The sequence below is a fragment of the Rhinatrema bivittatum genome, chromosome 16 (genome assembly GCF_901001135.1).
Source record: "Rhinatrema bivittatum chromosome 16, aRhiBiv1.1, whole genome shotgun sequence".
Taxonomy (NCBI): Eukaryota; Metazoa; Chordata; class Amphibia; order Gymnophiona; family Rhinatrematidae; genus Rhinatrema; species Rhinatrema bivittatum.
Genome location: NC_042630.1, coordinates 13,702,392 through 13,730,247, shown reverse-complemented (window position 1 = coordinate 13,730,247; position 27,856 = coordinate 13,702,392). Strand labels below are relative to the sequence as shown.

General features: G+C 50.3%; 2 protein-coding genes across 2 annotated transcripts; both read left to right on the top strand.

Moving 5' to 3' along the window:
• The first annotated feature begins 173 nt into the window (after positions 1-173).
• ALOX12 (arachidonate 12-lipoxygenase, 12S type) lies at positions 174-19,169 on the top strand. The gene is given in 15 exon segments (XM_029581561.1): positions 174-726; positions 5,590-5,788; positions 6,744-6,822; positions 11,859-11,981; positions 12,269-12,375; positions 12,495-12,667; positions 12,834-12,977; positions 13,121-13,324; positions 13,461-13,547; positions 14,949-15,066; positions 15,069-15,117; positions 15,330-15,451; positions 15,648-15,748; positions 15,858-16,028; positions 16,300-19,169. Coding segments are annotated over 15 exon segments (2,004 nt in total). The 5' UTR covers positions 174-579; the 3' UTR covers positions 16,480-19,169.
• A 2,165-nt stretch (positions 19,170-21,334) lies between these two features.
• RNASEK (ribonuclease K) lies at positions 21,335-23,909 on the top strand. Its single transcript, XM_029581596.1, has 3 exons — positions 21,335-21,583; positions 22,569-22,648; positions 22,873-23,909. The coding sequence occupies exons 1-3, from the start codon at positions 21,506-21,508 to the stop codon at positions 23,015-23,017; spliced, it is 303 nt and encodes a 100-aa protein (XP_029437456.1). The 5' UTR covers positions 21,335-21,505; the 3' UTR covers positions 23,018-23,909.
• The last annotated feature ends 3,947 nt before the right edge of the window (positions 23,910-27,856 follow it).

The window sequence follows — 27,856 nt, the reverse complement described above, 5'->3', positions numbered from 1 at the left end:
TGCCGGATGGCAGCAGCAGCAGGAGCCGATCACGCTGCCGGGTGCATGGACCAAGGGCGTGCCGGGGGCTGGTCCCCGCCCATCCAGTCCTGCGGGGGGGGGGGGGGAGCTTCCTTGTTCAGGGCCGCCGAGGAGCTGAATCAGCGCTTCCGGCCGGCTCCTCCTCATTCTAGCAAAGTTTGTGGTGCTCCTGAAAAAGGGGTGGCTGGCTCTGATGCAGAGGGAAGGAGAAAAAAAAAAAAGTGGGGTGGTTGATGGTAGCTTGGGCCTCATTAGGTGGATCAAGCTCCGGTCCCCCTGAACCAGGGCGGCTTGGGGCAAATTGTGGAGGGGCCCGGTTCGTTCCTGCCCCCCCCCCCCGGGGGGGGTGGGGGTCACAGGACCAGGGCGCAGACCCCCGTGGAGGGCGGCTAGGCGGGCGGTAACCGTGCAGCGGGACCTGATTCCTGCGCGGGATGATGGTCCGTGCATCGTGGGCGGGGCCTCCGCTCTCTCGGGGGCGGAGTCTCCGGCTCTCCCATCCCCCCCCCCTCCTCCTGCTTTATCTGCTCGGGCTCCAGCAGGCTGCGAGCAGCGGCCATGCCTTCCTACCGGGTGACGGTGGCCACCGGCACCTCGGAGTACTCGGGCACCAATAACTACGTCTACGTGAGGCTGAGCGGGGAGCGGGGCAGCTCCCGGAGGACCCTGCTGGACAATCCCGGCTTGGACTTCTGCCGGGGCGCGGTGAGCCGGGGTGCAGGCATTCGGTGCAACTTATTGTGTAGTCTGTTTTAATTACGTTTTAAAATGTTGTTGCCCGTCTAAACTTTTATATGCACGGAAAAATGAACGCTCATGCTTTCGATGAGTCTTTCTCTGCCCTGTAGTGCTACTTGTTCCTCTACTCTCAAACGGATCTTTTTAAATCAAGGTCTGGAGACGCCTGCAGCCTTTCGTGCACTTTCCTTCCAATTCTTGCCTAATTTGTGCTATTTCATTTTTTTAATGCATATTCTTATTTTTTTTTGGGGGGGTGGAGGATGGGGACCTTGTTGTTGTTGTTGTTGTTGTTGCCGCCCTCTTTCCCCCATCTCTGGAAGGGCTGCAGGGCTGTACCCCCTTCTCTTCTCCTCCTCTATCCTGCCTTTAGGGGGTGGGTTTGATGAACACCAGTAAACCTGCACACTCAGTTTCCTTTGGTGCCATCCATCATAGCTGTCTGCATGGGTAGTGAATGCGACTGCCAGCCAGGGGGTTGGTATTAGGTGTGGGTCGTGCCAGGTACCCAAATCTGACTGCTGGCATTAAGGCAGAACTTCAGGGCACCTTACTTCCTGGATCCTAGTATGCAGCTGTATAGAGTAGTTATTCTCCCTGGAGGCCCAGCTAAACAGGTTTTCAGGATATCTAACGGATGTGTATGGGAGATTTGCATTCACAAGATCCATGGAGGCCCAGCTAATCAGGTTTTCAGGATTTCTGTCACGGATGTGTATGGGAGATTTGCATTCACAAGATCCATGGAGGCCCAGCTAAACAGGTTTTCAGGATATCTGTCACGGATGTGTATGGGAGATTTGCATTCACAAGATCCATGGAGGCCCAGCTAAACAGGTTTTCAGGATATCTGTCACGGATGTGTATGGGAGATTTGCATTCACAAGATCCATGGAGGCCCAGCTAAACAGGTTTTCAGGATTTCTGTCACGGATGTGTATGGGAGATTTGCATTCACAAGATCCATGGAGGCCCAGCTAAACAGGTTTTCAGGATATCTGTCACGGATGTGTATGGGAGATTTGCATTCACAAGATCCATGGAGGCCCAGCTAAACAGGTTTTCAGGATATCTGTCACGGATGTGTATGGGAGATTTGCATTCACAAGATCCATGGAGGCCCAGCTAAACAGGTTTTCAGGATTTCTGTCACGGATGTGTATGGGAGATTTGCATTCACAAGATCCATGGAGGCCCAGCTAAACAGGTTTTCAGGATATCTGTCACGGATGTGTATGGGAGATTTGCATTCACAAGATCCATGGAGGCCCAGCTAAACAGGTTTTCAGGATATCTGTCACGGATGTGTATGGGAGATTTGCATTCACAAGATCCATGGAGGCCCAGCTAAACAGGTTTTCAGGATTTCTGTCACGGATGTGTATGGGAGATTTGCATTCACAAGATCCATGGAGGCCCAGCTAAACAGTCAGGTTTTCAGGATATCAGTAATGGATATCTTTGGGAGATTTGCATTCACAAGACCCATGGATGCAAATCTATCTCCTAATTATCTATTAATCCAGGAGAGAATTGGAGAAACACCAGTGGTATGCCTTATCACCTTAGAGAAGCAGAATGTGTATGTGTGTGTCTATTCTCTATTGTGCCCACTCTGGGGTGGTTCTTTCATTTAGTTTTGAAAATGACACACAGCAAACTTTTTTTTTTTTAAAAATTCAAATGCCCACTCCTCCTGTATGTACCAGTCTCCCATATGCTGGATCTGGTTGGTGCTATGGTGTCAGAAAGGACATAGAAGTTTGCAGCACAGGCCGGCTGGCACTGCTTGCAGCATGTCACGGGAGCAGTGGGTGTGGATGGGATTCAGCCCTCGGCACGTACGGCACCTGGGACACGGTGCAAATGCCCGAAATTCCATAGGGAGAGGAGCTGGTGGTGCAGGTGTGAAGGGGGCATGACCCTGTCCTGAGCTGGATCTGCAACTCTTTCCAAAGAGGAGGTAATCAAAAGAGAGTTCAAACGAACCAAAAAAGCAATACCTTTTTATTGGACTAACTTAATACATTTCTGGGTGAGCTTGCTCTCTGTTTGTTCCAGTGACAAATTACAAAAGTAAAATACACACAGTCCATCAAACAAAACACTATTAAAACAAGGTAGAACCGTGCCGCCAGTATTTATTAAGAGCATTGATTCTGCCAAGGTGGCTTACATAAGCATTGGGTACGCAGGTAACGGATATAGTCAGCTTGCAAGTCAGTAGATAAGGGGGGTAACATTGCATATATTTAGTTAGGAAGCCTTGAAGTGGACAAGACTTGAGATTTGTAGTCAAGTAGGAGTTGAAGAGAAGACCTGATTATTATTATTATTATTTTCTTCCTTCTGGAGGGCGAGGTAACAAGTTCCGTGGTATCGGGCTGGGGATGAATGCCAACTCTTGCGCGTGCTTAGTCCAGTTGAAGCCAGTGGCATGGAGGATGGAAGGTTCCCCTGGGGCGGTATAGGAGAACAGATGTTGAGGGGAAAAACATTCGGGGGCGGGGGCTAGTGGATTCATGGATTTGAAGACGAAGCCTGGTGTGTGTTCAGTCGGATCCCCCACTCCACCAGGATCCCAGTGTGGGTGACACAAAATCGTCGTAACACGGTGATGAGTGGATTTGACCCCCTCCCAGAGACTTCAGCGGCTCCACAAAGCAATACCGCCGTTAGCCTTTGCCCAAAATTCCCATCCCAAAAGCAGCTAACGAGCTAGCAACTGTTAGAGTGCAGCAAAAGAGAGAAAACCACAAATCGAGCAAGGAGAGCTTGCAGAAACCACCACGTTTTTAACCTCTCCTGTAAAGAGAGAGAACCCGCTTCATTCTGGATATCAAATGCATATAAATAAATAAACTCCATTAAAAATACGGGGCACAGCAGCTGAAGGCTAGACTCCATGTGGAAGACCGTTGTAGCTGTGGTCCGCAAAGCCTGCGGGGGAGAGGGGACGAGCTTTGTGGGAGGGTAGGTCAGTCAGAGCGGTGGGAGGCTCGGGATAATCCTCCCTGCCTTGGATGCAAACCCTATATATCAACTAACCTCGTTGCCTTGTGCAAAAACTCTACAACCCTCTTCATAACAAGGAAACAGCTTGTTATGAGGACATTTGTGCGGGTGCCGATCCCGAAGCAGTCTTGTGTTCTGGCTGCTCCCCTATGGTCGGCTCCCGTATTTTATTCTTTATTATGTATTCAAATGTATTTTATTTAATTTTATTATTTTACTAAAAAATTATTTTACTAAAAATTACTAAAAATTATTTTACTAAAAAATTAAATAAAATACATTTGAATACATAATAAAGAATAAAATACGGGAGCCGACCATAGGGGAGCAGCCAGAACACAAGACTGCTTCGGGATCGGCACCCGCACAAATGTCCTCATAACAAGCTGTTTCCTTGTTATGAAGAGGGTTGTAGAGTTGGATGCAAACCCAGCAAAAGAGGAGGTGCCGGAAAATGCAAGTGAATGGTACAATACGGTGCAATGGGTAGCAGAGTGCTGAGGGAAGGTGGCTGCCGTGCACAAAACGGTCTGGCAGTGGGTAAAAAAAAAGACCCTCGAGGGTCTTGTCCAGTGCTTTTAGGTGAGCTCCAAAGTATCCGAGCATTTGAACTTCAAATGCCTTCTGTTCCTGGATGGTTCTGAATTTCCCTTCTAGTGTTCCAAGCAGAAGTGACTGTCGGTAGAGAGATACGGGGGGTGATGATCATGCCTGAGGATCTGAAAGCAGCAAAACTGCAGATTACGGAGGTGGAGCTGAGCCCGAGGCTCGCTGGGTCGCACGGGGAGGCGAGTGAGCCTCTGCTCGGATCAGGGGCGAGAGCTTGCTTCAGACCCTGGGCTGCTTCTGAATCGGACGTGGGCATCAATAAACGTGCGGCACCTGCGCGCGTGCCCACGTACGGACTTCACTCTCCCCAACTCTCCGTCATTCGTGAGCATGGCGGGCTGAGGAGTCTCTGCAGCGACCCCCGTGCAGAGCAAACTCTCTCCCACCCCAGAAGTCATGGGAAGGGAAACACCGTCTGTCCTCTCATACATATTGTCTGTCTGTGGGGCATGACTGAGAAAATAAATGTTCTCGAGGTGCGTGACACCCCCTCCCCCCGCCCAAACACAATAAACCGAGGTGCTCGCTTGCTACGTGTCCAATTGAAAAGAACTTGAGTTAAATTAGAGTTTCCATTTCAGATGGGGACCCTATAATCTTCCGGTGAAGCATCCAAGGCTGTGCAGGGAAAGATCCAAGACACACACACACGAGATAGATATATAGATATATATGTATATGTATGTATGTATGTGTGTGTATATGTGTATATATATATATATATATATATATATATATAATATGACATGACAGCTCTGGCTAGAAGCAGATTTTGTACAGGATAACTTCCAAAGCTGCTTTCACCTCGAGAACATTTATTGTCTCAGTCATGTCCGACAGACAGACGGACAATATGTATGAGAGGACAGACGGTGTTTCCTGCTAAGATGCAAAGAGAGTGTTCCCCTTCCCATCACTTCTGGGGTGGGAGAGAGTTTGCTCTGCACGGGGGTCGCTGCAGAGACTCCTCAGCCCGCCATGCTCACGAATGACGGAGAGTTAGGGAGAGTGAAGTCCGTACGTGGGCACGCGCGCAGGTGCCGCACGTTTATTGATGCCCACGTCCGATTCAGAAGCGGCCCAGGGTCTTAAGCAAGCTCTCGCCCCTGATCCGAGCAGAGGCTCACTCGCCTCTATAGGTGTCGCTGGGGTGGACCTCTCCTCACCTCTCCCTTGTCTCTTTCTCCCCCCCCCCCCCCCCCCCAGGTGGATGACTATGAGGTTCAGAGCGACCAGGAGATCGGGGCTGTTCAGTTCGTGCAGCTGGAGAAGCAGCGCTTCTGGGTGGAGGATAACTGGTTCTGCCTGTATGTGACAGTGACCTGCCCCCAGGGGCGCACCTTTCACTTCCCCTGCTACAGGTGGCTCAAGGGGGACACCACCATACGTATTCCTGAGGGTACAGGTGAGTGCCCGGGGGGGGGGGGGGGCGAGGATCTCTGCTCTATCCCTGGGTGAGGAGAACTCGCCCGTGAGGGAGGGGGGGGGGGAGAGGAATCCCTAAGAAAGGAGAGATCCACAGTCTGTCAGGAGGAGGGAAGCCCTGAGAGAGTTCGGAGAGAACCTGGGAAGGGGGGTACCATCAGCAACCCCCAGAGATAGGAAAGATCCTCCTACGAGGCCGATTAAAATTTAGGCAAAGCAGGCAGGCGCCTGGGGATACTGACCTCGTGACCCGAAGGTTTTGTGTGTATGCGGGAAGGAAAGCTTCAATTTGCCCCCCCAACGCCTGAAAACTCCAGCCCTGCCCCGTGACCTATCCGGGGACGGGAGGAACCGCCCGTCGGCCTCTCCGTGTGCGAGGGAGCGAGACCTCGCGTCCGCTGGGTCTAACAGGCAAGGCAAGGGCACGGCACCTGCCGCTGAACTTTTTAATTCCACTTCTTCTGTTCCACGACCCGCACGGTTGAAATATATAACGAGACAGGACGAGCATTAAAACAAAAGTGGCAATTCTCAACTGAATATATTTGCCTAAAAATCTCAGCCTTCTAGGCTTTTTCCTGAGCCAAAAAAAAAAAAAAATAATAATAACACAACATGTTCAAGGTGTCCCACACGTGAGGCTCTGCCATGGAAAAGGCTCTCTTAGTCTGAAGGTTTCCGAAAGCAGGCGCATTTAGTCGTCCTGCCCTAAAGATCGCAGCGTGCGAACACGGCCATGCCGCCCTCTCAGATCGGCCACATAACAGGCTTTTGTGCAGCAAGGTGTAAAGCGTTTTTAAAATACCGTTTCTGATTATGGGCACTCTAAATGCTGCCCACCATAATATAATCACGATCGCCCTAACCTGTCAGTACACGTGTTTTTTATGTTGTGTGTGTGTTTGTGTTTTTTGTTTGTTTGTTTGTTTAAGCAGCAAGGAAGGTGACCGACGCTTCGGAGATATTTCATAATTACCGGGCAACAGAGCTCCAGGAGCGACAGGCGTTGTACAGGTACTGCGGTGTGCTCCCCACCACGCCCTTCGGGTACGCGGCCCTAGTCTCGCAAGCGCCAGCAAGAGATCCAAGAACGAACACACAGATCGATCGATTTAGCCTAAAAACTTAAAATGCCTCTTTAACAATTTGCCATCCATCCCCGGTGATTTGCGCCTCCCAGACTTTTGCGGTGCTGCCTAGTTTCTCTTAGCCTGGAGAACGGCTGCTTGTACTGCGCCATGTGATGGGGAGGGGTGGGGCATGCGTACTGCAGAGGGCATGCACAGAGCCCTATAGTGAACTAAAAGCCTTCTGAGGCATGCATAGACGAAGCAGAAGGTGAAATTTTCTTCTTAAGTGATAATTTCTTCTTCTCTAAGGAGGGCAAGCCAGTCCGCTCCAGTGTGTTGTGCACTCCAACCAGCAGATGGAGTCAGAGAACGACGACTCGCTGACGTCACCCTCATATAGCTCAGCACGGACACCAGCCAGCCAGTATCTTCTTCAAAAGCCAACTGTGGACACTGACCCGCTAACGAGAATTATTGCATCCTACAAGCAGTGACTAAAAATGAACTCTAGTTAAAAAAAACAAACAAACCAAAAAACGGAAATACAGGACTCAGCTCCACGATCAGTCACATTAGAAAACAAAACAGTAAGACTATTCCAGAAACGTAAAGCACTTACCAGGTTCTGCGCTGGTCCAGCTCAGCCGGATCCTTGAATCACAATACTCCCTTAATAAGGAACCTAAAGGGCAGAAGGAAGTCGACCGCCACAAGGCAGCCCCTGGCGGGATGGTGGTCTGGCTTGCCCTCCTTAAAAGAAAAGAAATAATCAGGTAAGAAGTAACATCACCTTTCTCTTCATCCAGGCCAGCCAGCCCACATGGGTGGGATGTACCAGAGCTACTCCCCCAGAAGGGTGGGAGGCTGCCTGAGGCCAAGCAGCACTGCCCTAGCAAAAGGACAGATCCTCCCACGCAGCCACCTCCAACAGGTAATACCTGGCAAACGTATGCCAGGAAGACCATTCTGCAGCTCCACAGACCTCTGCCAGAGGAAGCAAACGTAACTCCGCCCAGGGTCGAGTGTGCCCTTCCCGGCATCCGCACAGCCTGCTGTCACCCCTTTCTTAATCCAACGAGCCATGGTGGCACGAGAAGCAAGGCAGGCCCCATCCTTATCTGCACTCTATCCAGCGTGATGACCAAAAAGGGCTCCCTATATGACAAGGCTTGCAAATCCGAAATCCGCCTTGCCAAACAAACAGCAACCAGATCCAAGGTCTTCAGGGTCAACAAACATAGGGAAATACCCCGAAAAGGATGAAAAGTAGGACCCGTCAGAAGGGAAATGACCAGATTCAAATCCCACAAAGGCACTGAGAAATGCAAGGGAGGCTTAAGACGTTTCACTCCCCTCAAAATAGACAACTGGATGCGAAGAGAGGCCTCCCCTGCACACACCTCCAATTACACGCTACAGCAGCCACTTGCACCTGTTCAAGGTCAAACCTTTTACTCAGAACTTCCTGTAAAAAATCTAGGATTAAGGGAATAGTCGCTGATGCAGGTAGACAAGAATGCCCATGACACCGATACTCAGACATGCCAGACTCTGATATAAGCCAATGAGGTGGAAAACGTACATGCTCTCGAAAGAGTTTCCACCACTGCCCCTGAATAACTCCGCTTCAAGAGCCTAGCCCTCTCAAGAGCCAAATCATAAGACAAAATTGATCCAGGTTGTTGTGAAATACTGGATCCGAGAAGAGGGAGCTGTAACGGATTCTCCACCAGAAAATGATAAAGATCCACATACGGCCTGTGTGGCCAGTTCAGGGTCACCAGGAGCACCAAAACTAGATGATGCACTATCTTCTGTAGCAACTGGCCAATCTTGGGCCATGGTGGAAACACATAGAGCAATTTTTCCTGTGGCCAAGACTGAACTAGCACATCCACTCCGCGAGCTTGAACATCCTTTTATCCGCCTGTAAAATCGTTCTGGTGATTCGCCATCAGATCCAGAAAGAGACAACTCCATTGATCCATGATGAGGCAAAAAAACCTCTGGAGCCAATTCCCATTCTCCCGGCTTCAATTCGTGACAACTGAGATAATCCGCCCAAATGTTGTTGATTCCTACTATATGAGAAGCCGACATTGCCTACAAATGTTGTTGTTCCAGCCATGGAAGGAAGGACATCATCTCCTGAGAGACTTGTCAACTTCAAGCCCCTCCTTGATGATCGATTAGACGCTACTGCTGTAGCATTGTCAGACATGACCTTCAGCTCTCCTTCCCAATCGAAGGCTAGCCGGATTGCTCAGGCTTCCAGCCGGTTGAAGGACCAAGACATCTGTTTGGAAACCCACTGCCCCTGTGCCATCAATTCCTGACAGTGAACCTCCCAGCCCCAGAGACACTCATCCATTGTGACCACCAACAAGTCGGGAGACTCTCTAAATCTCTTTCGAGATGCTCCCTCCATAGCCACCAGAGTAACTGCCTCCTCACTTCTGGTGGTAAGGTCAAGGGTACACTGAATTCCTGAGACCGAGGATTCCATTGGGCCAGGAGGGACCTCTGCAGAGGACACATATGAGCATGCATCCAAGGTACAACCTCTATCATCTCAGCCATCGGCCCTCAGCGTTTGCAAGTACAACCATATGGATGGACAGATCGCTGACTGCAAGGCCCGGACCTGTCCTCAGATCTTCTGGATGCAGGACTCTGGAAGAAACAGTTTGCCCCGAGTTGTTTCTAACCAGATGCCCAGATACTCCAGAACCTGGGATGGCTGCAGGCTGCTCTTGGCCAAATTCTCTACTCATCCCAGGTGCTGCATCAACTGAACCACCCTGCTCAGCACCAGGCAGCTCGCCTCTGCCAACTTGGCTCAGATTAGCCAGTCCAAATACCGAAGAAGAAGAATTCCCTCCTTGTGTAGTGCCGTGGCCATGACTACCATCACCTTGGAAAAAGTCCAAGGGCAATGCTTGAAACTGATAAGGAACACCTAATACTGCAAAATGCAAATACTGCTGATGCTGTTTTTGAATTGGAATATGCAAGAGGTCTAGAGAAGTGAGAAATGCCCCTTTCTACACTTTCATGATATCTGACCTTAAGGTTTCTATCTGAAAATAGGTAACCTGAAGGGCTGGATTTGACCCCCCGCCCCCCCCACCAACTCTAAAATAAATCAAAAGGATCCCTCTTTTTGGGAATTACGAGGTAAATAGAATAACGCTCTGTGCCTTCCTGATCTTGTGGAACTGGACTAACAGCCTTCAGAGTGAGCAGCTGATGCACCATGGGACTGGACTGCTGCCCACTTTTCTACGGAATTGCAAGGGGAAACCGAAAAAGCATCTGAGAGCAGATATGTCCCGACCACCTCCAAGACCCACCGGTAGGATGTGATGTAGATCCATGTCTGATACAAATGAGATGGGCGGACGCCTATCTCCTGAACCAGAGGATAGACCCCCAAAACCTCACTGGAAGGCTTGAGGAGATATTGAACCAGAGGTTCTGTCTTTACCTGACTTTTTTCGTTCGAAAGGACTGAGACCTCCTGAATGAGCGGAATCTCTGAGAACCCGAACCTCTGGAGAGGCGAAAACGCCAAGAAGCCCAAAATCATCCCCCTCATCGTAGAAAACAGAGGAGATGACTTTTTATCCTTGGGTAACCGAGGAAATTTGGACTCTCCCCATTGATCTGCCATCTTCTCTAATTTATTTCCCAAACAGTAAGTGGTAAGATTCGACTTCGAGATATCAGCTGACCAGTTCTGTAGCCAAAGGAGCCTTCGGGCAGCAATCACTGAAGCCCCACCCCATGAGCTGCCGTACCCACCAAATCATACCCTGCACCACTAGGAATGCGGCTTTTGGCTCCAAATATGGGCCATTCTTACCCGGAGCTTCCTGGGCTAACTGCAACCCGGCCCTTGTCACCACACAACAGCAAGCAGAGATTTGGAGATTCATGGCTCTTGCTTCAGAATTGCCTCAATCTTATGATCCTGGGCACCTCCAAAGCTGCACCTTCTTCCACCGGTATGGTGGTCCATTTCGTCACAGCGCAGACCAGAGCATCGTCCTTTGGCAGTCAGAGCTGCTCCCTAGTCTTATGGTCCATAGGAATTAATCCCGCTAATGAACGATTCCCTTTAAAATTAGCCTTGGTTGCACTCCACTCCAAATCGATCTACTCCTGGACAGCCTCGTGAAGAGGAAAAACCAGGACGTCTTTCACAAGCTAACCATCGCGGGGTGGTTCTTCAGATCCTTAGACGCTGCTGGCAAGAACTCACAACCAAGGGCCTTCAGGGTCTACAGAATTAAACCAGACATCTCGTCCTTATGAAAAAGGTGAAACATTGTCCTTTGCCCCTCTTCCAGGCACGCTTCGTCTGTATCCTCCACCCCCTGCTTGTTGGCGAGTCTTTAGTAGATTATGGTATCAATCTGGTCTCACTCAATGAATCATTGTATTGAGAGGGGGAAGATGAGACCCAGAATGCCGCAGGAACCTGGACATAGGGTGACCTGCTCCTGTGTACCTGGAGGTACCTTGGATAGGCGGCTTGGGTCAAAAGTCCAAACAACTGGAATGACGGAAAGAGGAGGGGCGTGCAGGAGAACTGGAGAAGGCTCTGGGTACTGGTTTAGGTTCCGAAAGAGAGTTGCTTCTCTAGCTGCAGAAAAAAGATGATAGAACCAACTAGCACAGAGAGTATGAAGAGGAAGCAAGGTCAGCCAACATGAAATGGCAGCAAGGCAACAGTGCATCCCAAGATATTATAGGGAGAGGTGGCAGATCTCCTAGCATGGATGGCAGGTTGATTGAACAAGGTGCGACCTCCCCATGCATTCAAGCTTGCGCAGCTGACATCTGGGACGACGTCTTAAGAGTAGGCTGGGGCATCTGTGCAGACTGCGCCACGAGATGAAGGGGCAGGGCACGCTTGACTGCACTGTGTGATTGCGGGCTCCTTGTTTGCTGTGTTTTATTTTTTTTTTTCTTCAGGTGGATGCAGTGGAAACCAGGCCTCCCCAAGTGTCTCGCCGTCAAGAGTGAGGAGGACCTGCCTCAGGACATCCGGTTTCACAACGAAAAACAAAGTGATTTTGCGCACTCCCTGCAATACGCGTGAGTTTCCCGGGGTGGGGAGGAGAAGGGGCACCGCTCTGAGGTCCAGCCTGTGGCCCAGTGTGGGGGGGTCCTGCTTGCCCATCAGCGGTCTCTCCGGTGGCAGGGCCCTGAAAGCCCACGCTACACAGGCCGCCTAGCATCCTGTTCTAGGTCTCGCAGGGAGGGTTAGGGTGAAGGGAGCCTTACAGGTAGAGTCTGCTAACATGCCTCCAGTAGCCTTGCCCTGTCTCTGTGCCTTGTCCAGCTGTTCTCCACATGGTTCTCCAGCTGTTTTCTTCTGGCAGTTTGCTAGAACTTTGTCTGAAGAACCTTATGACGAAATTCAGCACCTCGTGGACTGACCTGGATGACTTTCGTGCCATCTTCTGGGGAGTGAAGAGCCCGGTGGCTGGTGAGTGCAACAGCTTGTGAGCCGGGCACTGACCACGGGCCGAGGAGCGTGTGGAACATAAAGGTGGAAGGATCTTGTGTGTTTGAAATCTCTCTCTCCCCTCTCCATCCCACTGTCAGGATTTGTTATGAAGCACTGGAGGGAGGACTGGTTCTTTGGCTACCAGTTCCTGAATGGGGCAAATCCTACCCTAATTAGATGCTGCACCCAGATCCCCGCCAAGCTGCCTGTCACCGAGGACATGGTAGCTCCTTCGCTGGGAGGCTACACATCGCTGGAACAAGAGCTGCAGGTAAGGTCTCTCGTGCCAGCCTGTCTCGCCTTGCACGCACAAGGCATTACTGTCTCTCAGGATATGGGAAGGGGGAGGGTTGGTGTGTATGTGGGCAGCTACTGAATTTATCGCCTCGTACCTTTTTTGTCTTTTTTTTTTTTTTTTTTCTTTTTTAAATAAACAGAATGGGAAGATTTTTATTGTGGATTACGACATCCTGGATGCGATTCCCACCAATGTGATCCAAGGACAGAAGCAGTACCTGACTGCTCCCGTGTGCCTCCTGCACCAGACGCCTGCCGGGCACTTAGTGCCCATTGCAATACAGGTCAGAAGACCAAATAAGTGGGAGGCAACCGCACCGTACTGCCCTGCCTCTTCACGCTCTCTCTGCCTCTGGCTCGCCACCCTTCGCGTCCAGAGCAGAAGCTCTCCCCCTTGCCAATCCCTCCCTCTGCTTCTGTCCTGCAGCTAAACCAGGTTCCTGGGGAGAGCAATCCCATCTTCTTGCCTTCTGACCCGGAGCTGACGTGGCTCCTGGCGAAGATCTGGGTCCGGACGGCGGAATTCCAGATGTTCCAGATCGTCTCTCACCTCCTCCGCACCCACCTGATCGGGGAGGTCATCTGCGTGGCGGTGCTGCGCCAGCTCCCATCCCTGCACCCCATCTTCAAGGTACCCCGAGAGGCCGTGCGGGGGCTTGCTGGGGGGGTGTATGGACGTGTTTTTTTAAAATTTTTCTGTTTGTTAGGGGCTGCTTGTGCTTTGTGAATTTAGGAGATATTTATAACCTATCTTGGGTCTGCCACAGCTCCTCATGCCGCACATGAGATACTCGCTGGAGATCAACACTCGTGCTCGGAGTCAGCTCATCTCCGAAAATGGAATTTTTGCAAAGGTCAGTCACCAGCCTCACTGCGGCGAGGTCCACCGGGTGGGGAGGGGCGAGGATCCGAGAGGGGACGTGTTCCTGTCCACAGGGGTGGGGTGAGCCTGCGGTGTGCTCTCAGCCTGGCCTTGGAAGGACCCCGGGGGGGTACCGCCAGGATAAAGAGACAATGAGCGTTAACTTCACTGAGAAGTGCACCTGGATGTGGGAATGGAGGGGGGTAGGGGATGGAATCCCCTGTAGGAAGCACGGATGAGTTTAAGAAGAATCTTTAGATTCGGATGGGAAATGTGGCTCGTTGAAAAGGTCAGCAGGTCTCAGTGAGAGAGTGACGGTAAGTATCCCCTCCCCTCCCCACTGCAAGCAGTTAGCTGAGTCCTGCAACCCTGGCATGGATTCTTCAGAAGTGGACGTCCGGGGGCCCGAGCTTTAGATGCTGTAAACCAAGGAGATGCTTGATGCAAGGTTTGGGGTTACACAATTGTTTTTTTAATCACTGAAGTCTGAATAAAATAGCTGCAAGTTGTACAGTCTGTAAAGCTCTTGCAATCTACAGCCAGGTACTGAACGTATCTGGGGACCCTCCCGGGATCCCCTCATGCTTTTTTTTCTTGGGGGTTTAAGGCTCCCTTGGGCAGATGCTGGGCTCCTGATGACCCCTCCTGGTACCTGATCCTACACAGCATCTCCTTCCTGGACTCATGTAGGGCCCCGACGGGCTGCTTCCCTCCACTGCTCTTTCCACAGGTCCTGTGTAGATCTGCCTTCACCCTGAACTCTCGATCATGGTCACCCTTCCCCCTACGGAAGGATGACCCTAGGGTGAGAGGTTTACCCCTTCCGAGAAGGGATAACCTCCACTCTACGGATGGACCCAAGACCACTGGCTTAATAGTTAAGAGAGAGAAGAAGCCGTGGCAACGTCAGGCCCTCCTTACGGGACAGAGACTTCCCAAACTCCCCACGCTCACAAGACACCAGAGGCTTTCTTCCTCTCGCCTCCTAACCCTTCTGAGCAGAACACTGTGCGGATTCTCTCGCCAAACCCCTAGAAGGGAGTGCCACAGCAAATAGTTCAGTCCTCTTGGTACTCGAGCAACCTCAATTTGTCCTTCGCTGGGCGAAGCATAGACCTCGTGAAGGTAGAGCGTTTTTCTCTTGCATTGGCTTTAGACGTTTGATCTTTTTTCCTTGCTCTGCAACACTTAAAAGGAGGATCGAACTTTATTTCTGGAGTTCAGTCAGGGTCTGACCCTTGGGGCCCTGTCCCTTAGATGTTTATCGTGACTTCAGCTGGGGCGGGGGAAGTAGTAAAGGTCTGCGATATTCTCCCTGCTGAAGAGTTGTGCCGATTTGCTGAGGTTGATCACTCGGGGCACGGTTGACCCAGTTGTCTCTCTGATTTTGAAGGCCGTGTCGACGGGAGGACGGGGGCTTCTCCAGGTGGCACAGAGAGGGTACCAGCTGCTGACATACGAGTCGCTCTGTCTACCTGACAATTTGAAAAGCCGAGGCACGGAGAACCTAAAGATTATTTCTACATGATGGATGGTCTTCGGTTATGGGAGGCCATTCGAAGGTGAGAATGTTTGTATTTTTGTGCATGTGTCTGTCCTTGAATTGGGTTGATGGAGTAAGATATATTTTCCATGGCTGTGGGGGGGACAGGAGCAGTCTTTGATATTTTGTCAAAGCAGAATACCCTCGGCGTGCCCTCATGTCCTGTGTAGGCTGGAGAGCAGGGCTGCCCTTTTTTCCTCCCTTCATCCAGCCTGCTCTGCTTCCTGATAGGTATGTGCAGAGGATTGTGGGATTATATTATCGTGACGACCAGGACGTGGCCTCTGACCCTGAGCTGCAGGCCTGGATTAAGGACATCGCCGAGGAAGGATTTGCTGGGGCTCCGAATGCTGGTGAGTTCTGGCACAACTCCTCCTTTAACAAGGTTAAAAGGACAGGGAAGCCTGCCGGAGACACCCAGTCAGCTCTGGGCTGATGATCCCTCTCACCCCCCCCCCCACCAAGACTTTTTTAGGTCCCGAGGCTCTAGTTCACCCACGAGTGCTTCAGGTTATCAGCCCGCTGATCGTCTTGCTTTCTGTTCGGCAGGGATCCCGTCCTCGTTCCACACCAAGGTGGAACTATGCAAGTTCCTGACGATGGGGATCTTTACCTGCTCGGCTCAGCACTCCGCTGTGAATTCAGGACAGGTACGTTTCTGCTGGGGTGGGGGACGGGGAAGAGGCGAGTTAATAAGGCTGCCGTTTTTTTTTTCCCCCTTTTTGTAACTGGGCTAATTCGTGTCTGATCTCTTTCCAGTTCGACTGGTGTGCGTGGGTCCCCAATACTCCCTGCTCGATGCGCCAGCCCCCGCCTACCTGCAAGGATCCAGTGACCATGCAGTCCATCGTGGAATCGCTCCCTGATATTCGCCAGTCCTGTATCCAAATGGCCATCACGTGGCACCTGGGGCGGAGGCAGCCAGATATGGTGAGGCTCCGCGGGGCGTGCATGTGAGAGGGCAAGGCATAAACTGCCTGCGGACACTTTTTTTTTTTTTTTTTTTGAGAACCAGCAAGGGTGAGAGGAGGTGGTAGATGGAAGGAAGGGGTAATGAAGCAGATATTGACGACAGGCTTGTGTCTACGGGAAGAGTCCTCACCTTCACCTTGTAGCAGATCGATAACAAGCGATGGGGCCTTAAGTGAAGTCAACGATCATTAATAAAGGAATCCCCTCTTTTTTTTTTCTCTTGCGCCAGGTACCGCTGGGTCAGTACGTTGAGGAATATTTTTCTGAAGAAAAAGCTAAAGAACAGATCCGGGAATTCCAAAGAGAACTGGAAGCCATTAAAAGTGAAATTGATGAGAGAAATGCAGATCTGGAGCTGAAATATGAATACCTGCAGCCTGGAAACATTGAGAACAGCATCACCGTCTGAGCCCTGCCCTGTGCTCCTTCTACCTCTGAGTGAGGAACTGGTCCTCCCTTGGTGGGGGCAGTCCCCGGACGTATCTGTGAGCCCTCAATCACTTTATAGTCTTCTATTAACCAGCAACGCTAAGGCAGGGGAGACTCTGGCCCCCATCTCAGCCTGTGCAGAACAGAAATCAAATAAATGGGGGAAAAAAGGGATTCCATGTAAGTATTTATGGAAATCTCTGCTTCAGACTGCCTTCCTAGCCCGCCATCATAATAAAACCGCTTTCCTCCAGCCAGCCTCCATGTAACGTCCGGTGTTGCAAGCAGCGACAAGTCCTAAGCCATTCTGCACCGGAGGACCCCTCCCCCCCCGCATCGTTTCGTTTTTTATTTTTTTGCATGCTTCTCGCATAAAACATCGCTTCCTCTTTCACTCCCCAGAAAGGATGGGTGCCCACTCTGTGTCACTTCCTTGCAGGAAGAAGTGGAGGGGGATAGCTGAAGGCTCCACTGGAGCCTGAGGCTTTCCGACAGGGGTCTCAGAAGGCTGTGGGTGATGGGTCCCCTTTAAGGGCAAGAGAGAACCCCTGCCTCCTCACCTCCACAGCACTTGAGCTACTGTTTTTCCTTTTTTTTTTTTTTTTCAAGAAAGAGCAGTCCTGGCAATGTCAGGAAGCAAATCTTTATTTGAAATGTAACGAATCGCTTGCGCATAAGCACTAGGCCGTATCGAGGTAAAACAATCGGAAAAGCAGAGATAACAGAATAAAACTTGGAAAGCACCACATCGTGGCTTACACTGCCTATCAAGCTTGCCTCATCGAGCTCAAGCCGCTATAAATAACGAGCCGCCTCTAAACGGAGACGTTCTTGGATGTCCTCATGCTGTCCGCCAGCCGCAGTGACCGTGGAAGAGAAGTTCCACAAACGCTGACGAAATTAACCCCAACTGCTGTCCTAACCTTGTACAGGATACAATCAAAAAAAAAAAACCCACCCTCGAACAAATTATGCAACTCCACCCGCTAGCGCGATCCAACTTGCAATTTAGTGGAAGAAAAAGCCAAACTTGCTAGAACACTTTCTACTCAACTGAGAAACACAAACTTGGGCCGTGCTTAACTGATTACCTGATTTCCGTTTAACTAATTACCACAAAGGAGTGAGAGAGTCTTTCTCGGTAAACGGCAATCTCAAATTGAAAAATAAAAACTCTGCTCTAATTCCTCTGCCAGGCTCATGCGAGGAGTCTTCCGCACGGACATCCCATCTCCGGCATCTTCTCAAGAAATCCTTCATTTCACGCTTATTTAAAAAAAAAAATCATTTGCAGCTTTTGCTCAAAGCTGGTCTGGGTCAAGATCGGACCCTATGACCTTTACCCACCATGCAGCCCCTTCCGTCAGGGGCTCTGGCCTTTCCTTTTTGCTGTGCTTCAGTGGGCATGCAGGGCTTCCCAAACTTTTTAGCCAGCGTGACCCGATGCTAGCACCTGAAAATTCACCTGAGCCCCAGGGGCCCACCAAACCAAAATTAGCAGGGGTGCGGATCACTTCCAACAATCACTGCACTCTCATCCTCCCCCCACGTGATCTCTCTTCCATCGCCCATTCTCTCCAGCCGTTTTTACATCACAACTAGACTGATCCTATCCTCCCCTCCTTTATCACATTCCTCCCCATTCTCTCCATCTCAACTCCCAGCCACTCCACCTCCCCTATCACCCCCCCCCCCCCCCCCAGGTCCTCTCTTACATCCCCACTGGCTTGTCTGTTGGTCCCTTTCTCTCACCCTCCACAGCCCCTTCCTCTCCACCTGTTCCAACCCTCAGAACCCTCCTCTATCTGATCCCTCCCTTCCAAACATCTCCTCAGCCAGGGTCAGCAGCCACCTTTTCCTTTGGAAGCCCAGCCCAAAGGTGGATGACAACTGATAGAGATTGCAGGCTGAGGATGGGGACATTTTTTTTTTTTCTCTTGCAGCAGGTTCAGGGGTGGGTGAGGAAAAGAGGAGCTGTGGCAATCTCCACCAGCTCGTACACACTCAGCCCCCCCTCCCCTCACGGTTGGTCCCAAACCCGACAGTGACCTACATGCAGCAACCGCGTTAGTAATCAAAGTCAGCACAGGGACTCCCAGGCCCTGCCGTAACCCAGCTCCTTCCTCACGCAGGGCTGCCTGTTACTACAGAAACTCATGCAAGGGCCTGTACGTGACTGCTGCCTCGCAGACACCGTACTGACTTCCACTATTAATGCTGCTGCTGCTGGCACTTCAAAAACCCTTCCCTTAGCGGCATGGGTGACCCCCTCCCCCTTCTGGGGTCCCAATCGAGTTTGGGAAGTCTTGATGTGTAATGTATTACTTCAGCAAAATGGGGATAAATTGCTGGGCCAAGAAAGTGCCTGAAATTAGAATCTTTAAATGCACAAAGTGTTACGGCTTGCACCAGCAGGTAGTGTTATGGTCTCTGGGGGCAGCTGAGTTTGCACAGTGGTATTTGTTTTATGATTTTTGAGTTTGGGTTGCACGGTTTATTTCTATTCCTGTCTGATAAGGATTCTACAATCGGTGGTATTTTTTTCTTTTAATATTGAGGGTCTCCACTCTCTTTACTTATCTGATTTGTATATTTTTATCTTTTCTTTCAAAAATGTTATTTGATTTTTGTTGAAATTGAATTAAAAAAACGCTCACAGACTCGTCTCTAGTAAGGTGGTGGATTTCTTCGCTGTAGACTCTGAAAAATGATCTTCCTCTCCTTCCCCAAGGTTTTCTTTGCCCTCATCTTTCACCATGACTTTGTTTTTTGCCTCGACAATGAGGCATTCTCTTTAACTTTGGGGCTGAAGTGAAGATACTCAGCTTTGACGAAAATGGTCATATATACAGGCTCTGATGTGTTCAGGTCTATCCTTCCATTGATGCAAACAGTATAACAACTCTAACCTTCATTGGTGTAGCCAGGTCTTCATTCCCTTCCCATAGTGCCCATTTTGGTCTTTTCTCCCCCATGGCAATAATAAAACCTACTGTAGGTGACATCTTATTACTGCACTAACCAGGGCTTGCAACGAAGGTTCAGCAGGGCTTTTCTAGAACAGCCCTGCTCCTCTAGCTCTTTTCTGCTCCAGCCCTGCTCCTCAAAGCAATCTCCAGGGAAGAAGCAGTGGTGGCAGAAGGATGGCTGAGGCTTGAGCCCTGCTGGGAAGGAAGGATTCTTGGGATAAAGAAGAAAAAAACTGGCGAGAGTGTATGTGAATGAGCCAGTTTATTTAGACCCGGCTCTGTTCTTTACTTCTGCTCCCACTTCCTCTGTGTCTATAACTTTAAGCCATGGCCCTAACATGTTACACCTGCGACTAGGCTTTACAATGGCTAAGTAGCCAACTGCACTAATGTGGCTACCATGCTTCTTGTTCCAAGTTTCTCCTTCAAACGACAATGTCCTCATGCAGCCAAAATAACTGCTAGCAAGAGCCTGTACTGCATTGAGATGCACTCAGTGGTAAGCTGACCTCTAACACCCCCCCCCCCCCCCCATTGGATGTGCAAAAATGAGATCCAACAAAGCCGACAGCACATATATGGTAGGAGTCCACCCCTACTGAACGCAACAAGCCTTACCCCAACTTCTTGTCTGTGTAGAAGCGGCACCGTTCTCCAAAAGTGGTTTAGGAAACCAATAATCCATATTTTTATAAGAAAACGGACTCTCAGCAGCCAGCCACCACTTTTGGGGATCTAAAAGCCCAGCCTGCTTGTCCCAGTATCCATTTCTAGTCTATTCATGAGGATCCTTTTTGTTTTAATTGAATTGTATTGTGTTACCATATTAATGCGCTACGATTTTGGGTTTTTTTTTTTTTGGAGGGGGCACTTTCTTGGTGCTCCTTTGTACTTTCAGCTCATTTGATACAAAGGCTACTATCGTGAGTTTTCAATAACTACTTGTTGAATTTCATTCCCCCTCTCGACTTACGTCAGGTCCCTCATTACAGCGCCAGCCCTCAAGTGTGATCCGTGCAGCAGGGCTCCTTCCAAAACCCAGGTCATTAAATATCACCCCCTGCTCAAAGACGGCCTGCGAGTGCAGCCCTGACCAGCCCAAAGGATCACACCCCCCATCCTATGGAGCAGCTCCACTAGTGACCGCGCTGATCTTCAGGGAGCCTGCAAGCAGGCATTACCCTGCCACCGCAATACGCTGCACAGACGGGGAGAAAAGCCGGGTCCGGGGCTCAGGTCCTCGTGCTGCAAAGAGGGAAAGGCTCCTGCATTCTGCTCTCTGTCCACACGAGGGAGCTGCACTGACGGAAGGGCGCACGATGATTGGCTGGGGAGTTCAACAAGTCCGTCCTTCCCTGCCCTCCTCCCCTTCCTGACGGCGGGGGACGACTTGTCAGCTGACCGCCTCGTGACAGCTGCTCACGTGCTCTGATCCTTGTCCTCGGGGAATGAACCATTTCCTGCAGAAAGGCGGGGGTGGGACAGCATTTTACCCTAAAGGTCGAAAAGGGGTGTAATTCTCGCCTCCTTCCTTTGGGTAACTCGCGGAGACGCCTGAGACAGGAAGGGTTAGGGCGACAAAGCCGGAGAGCCAGATGAGCTGGGGGAGGGGAATGAAGCTTCGCTCTTCTACCCTCCCAGCCGCAGCGGTGGAAGAAGCGGCGTGGAACGTTCCATATCCTGGCTGGAGGGGGGGGGGGAGAGAAGAGAAGGGCGCGCGGTCTCCTTGGTGAGAGGAGGAAAGTGGCTGGGAGGATGACGTCAGAGGGAAGCGTCTGGCTGTTCCTGTCCTCTCTTCTCCCCCGTCCCCGCGATAATGGATGTGTCTAGCCCCGCCCCGCACTGTGGATCCTTTTAAAGGGCGCCAGGGAAGCGGATATAGAGCGCAGAGAGGTGGTTAGGGGTGTTGCGATTGGTTGCTGGTGCTGTATTGTAATTTAAATAGATGCGCGGGTGTGGGCGGAGGGGTCCGAACTAGCTCCTCCACTGGCCTCGCGGGAGGCTCTGGTTCACCCGTCCCCGCATCCGGCTCTCATCATGACATCGTTGCTATGCTGCGGCCCGAAGATGGCGGCCTGCGGGATCGTGCTGAGCATCTGGGGAGTGATCATGCTGGTGAGGCCCTCGGGGAGGAGACGGGATGCCGGGATCTGGGGTTGCAGGAGGTGGAGGCCCTGGGATGGTGCTGCTGGGCTTGGGGCCCCCCTGGTCCCGTCCCCCCCCCCGTGCTGTTTGAATGGCCGCAGGCTTTCCCTGCTGTCCCTGGATTCTCCTCCTCTCCCCCCTCCCGTCATTTACTGAGCTCCCTTTCGTCTCCTCTGTGCAATCGCATAGGTCATAGCTCAGCCTGAGCCTCTGCTTCTCCTTTTACAGCTGTAGGGAAACGATGACTCCTCTGTCCGAGACAGTGGATAGAAGGCTTAGTCCTGTCAGTTGAGTCCTTCTACCCCACCCTGTAACCGTATCCTCCTCCTCCTCCTCCTCCTCCTCGGGGCCATTCTCTGATGCCTGGCAGGGAGGTGGGGGTCCTCCAGAGCAGGATCCTGCTGCCTGGAGCCGGTGACCTGTTTTTCGTGTGTGTGTGTGCGTCATTTTCACCTTCCTACTTGCTGGTTTTACAGATGCACTCAGTTTCCCCCTCCCCTAGGCACTGGCCTTTTACCTGATGGAGAGGGGAGGTGCCTGGACGCAGAGCAGCGCACCGGTGAATCAGGAGGCGACTGGTTGTGTCAGGAGTGAACTGAGACGGGGGTGACCTGCTCTGTTGATCCTGTAAACAGGCTCTGTTTAGAGGGATATGGATCTTGGTGAGGCTTCCGTGTTTTGCACTGGGGAAAGATCAGTTTGAGGGAGTTCATGCACCTGCCTGTCATTCAGGAAGAAAATTCTGTGTTTTGGAAGCATTCTGGATTTGTAGGAGATCCAGTGGGGATCCTTCATCAAGTGACTCCAAGAACTGTGAGAGAATGTAACTGTCGTACTCCTTGTAGGAGATCCAGTGGGGATCCTTCATCAAGTGACTCTGAAGTACTCCCATGATGTCAGTATTATTGGACAGGGCTTGGTTTCCCCTGGCTGACGTCTCATTCTCTTTTTCTAGGTGCTCCTTGGCATCTTCTTCAACGTGCACTCTGCTGTTCTGATTGAGGATGTGCCATTTACCCCTGAAGACTTTGATGAGTAAGTTCCTGACCTTGTGCGTGAAGGCCTTTTCTTGCGCTTGCTCTGCTGTTCCTTTTACTGAGACCCCCACATATACAGCCCTGCCAGTGCACTCCTGCCTTGCAGCATCCTCCTTGCTATTGGATGGGTGCCGTGACTTGTATAGTACAGGGATTACAGCTGAGGAAATAACCACGTTCTGTGTTTTGTTTTTTTTTCTCTTTCATCCTCCCTCCCCCCAGTCCTCGCCCACCTGAGAAGATTTACCGCTTGTACGAGCAGGTCAGCTACAACTGTTTCATTGCCGCCGGGATTTACGTGGTGCTCGGCAGCTTCTCCTTCTGCCAGGTGCGGCTGAACAAGCGCAAGGAGTATATGGTCCGCTAGCATCCTGCCTCGAAAACCCGGGTCCTGCTGCGGGAGCCTTGGATTGCTGCTTTTATTTATTAGAAAAATCTGGTCTCTTTCCGCTCTGCCAGGCTGTGAGACTCTTCCCTTCCATCCATGCTGTAAGCACCAGCACCGTATGGTCCACATCTGCAAACCTCTGTTCTGTTTTCAAATGAGTTTAGGGGGTTCTCTGTCATGTCTCCTCTCTTTATTTTTCTTGTGATTGTGAGTGATTCTGTCACTGTGAGATTAACCTGCTATGAATATTGTAAATACTTTTCGTTCATTCCTCCCCAGTTCTGGGAGGATCTCTGCTTTCATGGAGCAGCTTTAGGGGTAGGGGCAAGGCTGAGCTGCGCTGGGTTCAGTCTTCTAGGGTAGGAGCTGGTGCAATCTAAAGTGAATGTTTTTGTTTTGGCTTCTGTTTGTAACACTTCCAGCCCTTAATTCCCAGGAATAAATCTTCCATAGCTGGAAGTGTTTTTCTAGCATTTGTCCGTGCTGAGTGAAAAGCAACGTGAAGGCGCTGTGATTAGCAAATGTGTAATAGACAGCAGACCAGGTATTTAATAACCTATTTGTTGAAACAGAGCATCCCTGATTTAATACAGTTGATTATTGTTCTCCTTCCCTTGTAACTTTTCTGTCTCTCTCTTAGTTTGTACTTTGTTGCAGCTGCATCCACTACCCTATTCCCTGGGTCCAGTCCTTTCCTTCATAACTTTTTACAGTGTTTGAAAATGAAAACTACCGTTGTAGTGCAACCAGTAAATATCTAGTCAGGTGCCATTCTCTGCACTGAGCTGCAGAAGGGAGCAGTACTCTCCAAAGTCTGTCCCAAATGTTAAGTTATTCTAATAAAGAGATCTACGTGTTGTTTGACCTTTCATTTGTACAGTGTGGTACAAAGAACTGTGGTCTTCTTTTGATTCAGACAAACATATTCCCCCCCCCCCCCTCCCTGCTAAGACGTCTGCTGGCACTGTGACAGGCTCCTTTCACACAAGCAGCGGGTCCTTGGCTTGCTGCCTGAGGTGGTGGCTGCTGCTGGAAGGGTGGGGGAGAAGCGATGCCATAATCTCAAGATCACAGTGCTGCACGCTTGGCTGTTAATGTTCGGAAGGCTGGATTAGAGGGAGTAGCCTGACTGTTGTGTATGGTATTGCCAAAGCAGTTGATTTGTGGTCTGGGTATGCAGGAAACTGAACTGCCTTGCAGCCTCCCTGCTGTGGCTATTTAAAGTCCCCCCTTCTTCGAATAGTCTGCCCCGGAGCCTCAGCTGCCACCAGCTGGGGCTGCCTCTGGGGAGGGTTTAGTTGGGGGGGGGGGGGGGGGAAGATGATGTGGTGTGCAGGCTGCTGTGTGAGAAAGTACCTTCCTGCTCCCCACACCTACATAAATAGGAAACGACTGGAATGTTTCTAACCATAGCCATTGTGAAAGGCAAGAGTCTCAGCACTGTGCAGTCATCTACATTTTTAGCAGGTTTTCGAGCTTTTCGTAGTCCAAAAGCCATGAACGTTACTATGTACCCAGTCTATACTTGTAGTGCTTGATTTCTTACTATATGCTGAGTAGCTGAGGCATGTTTTATAGATTTAAACAAGAAAGGTGAAGGTAGGCCTATGATACGTGGGTTTAGATGCATATGGCTTCAGTAAACAACATCAGGTCAATGCAATACCGTGGGCTGGCCATGTTAGACATGTGTCCGTAACCACGAGAGCGTAGGTACTAGTGCTCATCACATATAAATTCATATTGATGAGGCTATTACCTATTTCCCCTTCTGATTTAAAAAAAAAAATAAAAAAGGTACACATGATGCACACATTTTAATCCACAAAAATTACAGAAAAGCAGACGATGCTAGGAGAGTTTAAAAAAAAAAAATAGTAGTATGCCGGCAGTCAAGTTAGGCTGTGCACAGGTTAGGCAAACGGATGCTCGTCAAATTGTGCGTCTGTTTTCCTAACCTGCTGACAGCCACCGGCTGCCGAGGAGGTGCTAGGTAGGGGTGCACAGTTTCCATTTTCCCGTGGCACCCAATTTAAATATTACAGCGGGTGCCTGGGAGAGGTGAATTGGCACCCGTTAAGGGAGCAGGCGCTCCATGATTGCTTGTTTAATGCAGGCCAATATTGCATGTACCTGACTGTGGCTGTAAGGCAGGGCTGCTGGGGCACAAAATCTAAGGGTGGGAATATAATCGGGATCGATCGGCACAGGTCTGGGGCCTAAGTCACTTTGCAGGGACTCTGCTCTGATTCTCAGGAGGGAAAATGTATCCGTTTTTTTTTTTCAAAACGACCTCAAAAGATGGTTGAAGAGCTGGCCCCTACCCCAAGGCTGTAGGTTATCCCAGTAGAGCAGGAGCCACTAGAAATTTGTGGGCTGCTGCTGCACTGAGGGACCACTAAGGTGGACCCATGGACTCTATTCTAGCTCCAAGTCTCTGGCCTTCTGCATCTTGGCCGTCCCTGATGGTTTTCTCTTTCGGCCCAGCTTCCGGGGAGGTTGCTGTCAAAACAGGGAAGTGGCCAGGAGGGGGATATTGGTAACAAAAACTGCTACTTACAGACACTGGAAATGGATTGGGGTAAATAAAGAATGGAAAACACAGGATAAGACTCGGGTGCGAACAGACGTATCTTGTGATGCCTGGCGGCCCTTCTCTGTGCAGGATTGCACCTTGCAGGAGGTCTCTAACCCTTCTTGGAGCAGCTCTGTTCATTCAGGGCCGGTTTTTAAAAAGGTTACGCGGGCCGGGCCTATTTTCAAAAGGCCCGGCGACGTGCGTAAAGGCCCCCCCTGGCGCTTGCAAAAAATGGGTGGGGAGGGGTCAGAGGCTCCCAGCACAGCGGCCATTTGCCGCGGTGGCGGGGATCGCGCATCGCCAGTTGGCCGGCGCATGCAGCTTCCTTCAGCCCCAGGGCTGAAGTAAGTTTTACAAGAAAAAGAAAAAGGGGGGAGGTAGGGGGGGGTGGGGGGAAGGCAGCGCGACTCGGCGCGCGCGAGTTATAAAATCGGGCGTACATTTGCACGCCGGGTAGCGCGCACACATGTACACCTGCGCACTGTTTTGAAAATCTACTCCTCAATGTTTCCTTAAGCCCAGTGCAGGAACACAAAAAATAAAAGGCCGTGCCTAGGAGGTGGAAAGTTAGTGTTTGAGGGAGCTGCCTAATGTCCGATGAGGTGGGGGGAAATTTGGGGCTTGTCTTGACCGGGTGTGGGATATAAATATTTCAAATTAAATAAATAAATGAAAATGATGTTTCTGCAACCAAGGTCTGAAATCACCACAGGAACCCTAGAGTTAGTTTTGAAATGCAATTTCTGGTTCTATTTTTCTGGGCACTTTTCACGCTGGCATTTGCAAGAGATTCCACTGCGCCTGTGACAGCTGGAGCCGGGGCCCGGGAGGGCGCCGCAGGAGCGCCCGTCTGCATCTGGGTCGTGATGGCCGCCTCCTGCAAGTTACCTCAGTGCTTCGCCACCATCCTCGGGATCTGCCGTGTTTATCCCATGGTGCCTTGAGGTCTGGTACTCTTTCTCTTGACCATCTCCGCCAGCAGGGTGTCCTAGGTATGCACCATCCTGTTCCGTGAGAAACTATTTGCTGTCAGTGCTCCTGAGTTTTCCCCCTTGGAGCTTCGAATCCTGCCCCCTAGTTCCAGAGCTTACTTTCCATTGAAAAAAGCTTTGCCTCTTGTGTATTACTAATACCTTTCAGGTGTTTAAAAGTCTGTTTTATATCTCCCCCTGCCTGTCTATTCTAGGGTAGACATTTTTATGTCTTCAAGGCTCCCCATACAGCGTCATGCATAGGAATGAAGTAGTGTCACCGCAGGACTGCAGCTCAGTATATGAAATTTCATGCCTGCCATAACATTAAAAAGGTCACGGCAATTTACAAATCTAACATACGCATAAAACCGAAGAATCATCCTGACAACAATGTAAGATACATAAGAGTTGCACATCAGTAACCTTGCTGGCACAATTATTTATATTTCAAATTTCTGCTGAAAGCCAAGTTTTCAACGCCTTATTGCAGGCCTTAACATCCAGCAGTTTGTATTTGCTCTGGCATAGTCTTCCATAATACCGGGCCTATGACCAAAAAGGTCCGGCCGCTCACCTCAGCAAGACACGCCTGCCAGATTGTCGGGGGTCTCTAGTAATCTTCATGGTGTATAAATCCTCAGGGTGTTGTGTATCATTTATTAATTTGTATATTAACATCAGAGTCTCGTATTTTATTGTGGCACGGATGGGAAGCCAGTACGAGGCCGCCAACGTCAGTGTAACACGATCATATTCTTTCCGTCCAGTGAGCAAACGTGCTGCCGGATTCCGTAACAGTTGCAAGGGCCAAAGTGTGGAGTATGGTTCGCCTAATAAGGAACTGCAATAATCCAAGCCAGCAAATATCAGTCACTGCAATACTGTCCTAAAATCCTCCAGTTCTAATACCGGTTTCAGATGCCTGAGCATCTGTAGTTTCATAGAGCCTAAGTGAATTGAATGGTTTATTCGTATTTTCACAGAGAGATGGGAGTTTAATATAATTCCCAAATCTCGAACTGATCTAGTGCTTATTTATTTCCACAATTTCTATTCCTGTGATCCAAAAATCTCAACGGCTGATCCAAATTTCTATTCCTCTGATCCAAAAAGTCAACATACACAGTAAAGCATAACAAAACCTTAAACAATACAAAACATAATCATGCCAAAACAACTAAAAAGCAACATTGTTATACATCTCTTGGAAGAAAAAAAAAACAAACTTAGCTTAACAAGATCAAGCAGTACTCAATCGAGGAAGAC

Excerpts from the sequence above, each read along its gene's own strand:
- RNASEK (XM_029581596.1), top strand. The coding sequence starts at position 21,506 with ATGACATCGTTGCTATGCTGCGGCCCGAAGATGGCGGCCTGCGGGATC. Across the intron at positions 21,584-22,568 it reads TCTGGGGAGTGATCATGCTG|GTGCTCCTTGGCATCTTCTT; the intron begins GTGAGGCCCTCG and ends CTCTTTTTCTAG. Across the intron at positions 22,649-22,872 it reads ACCCCTGAAGACTTTGATGA|TCCTCGCCCACCTGAGAAGA; the intron begins GTAAGTTCCTGA and ends CCCTCCCCCCAG.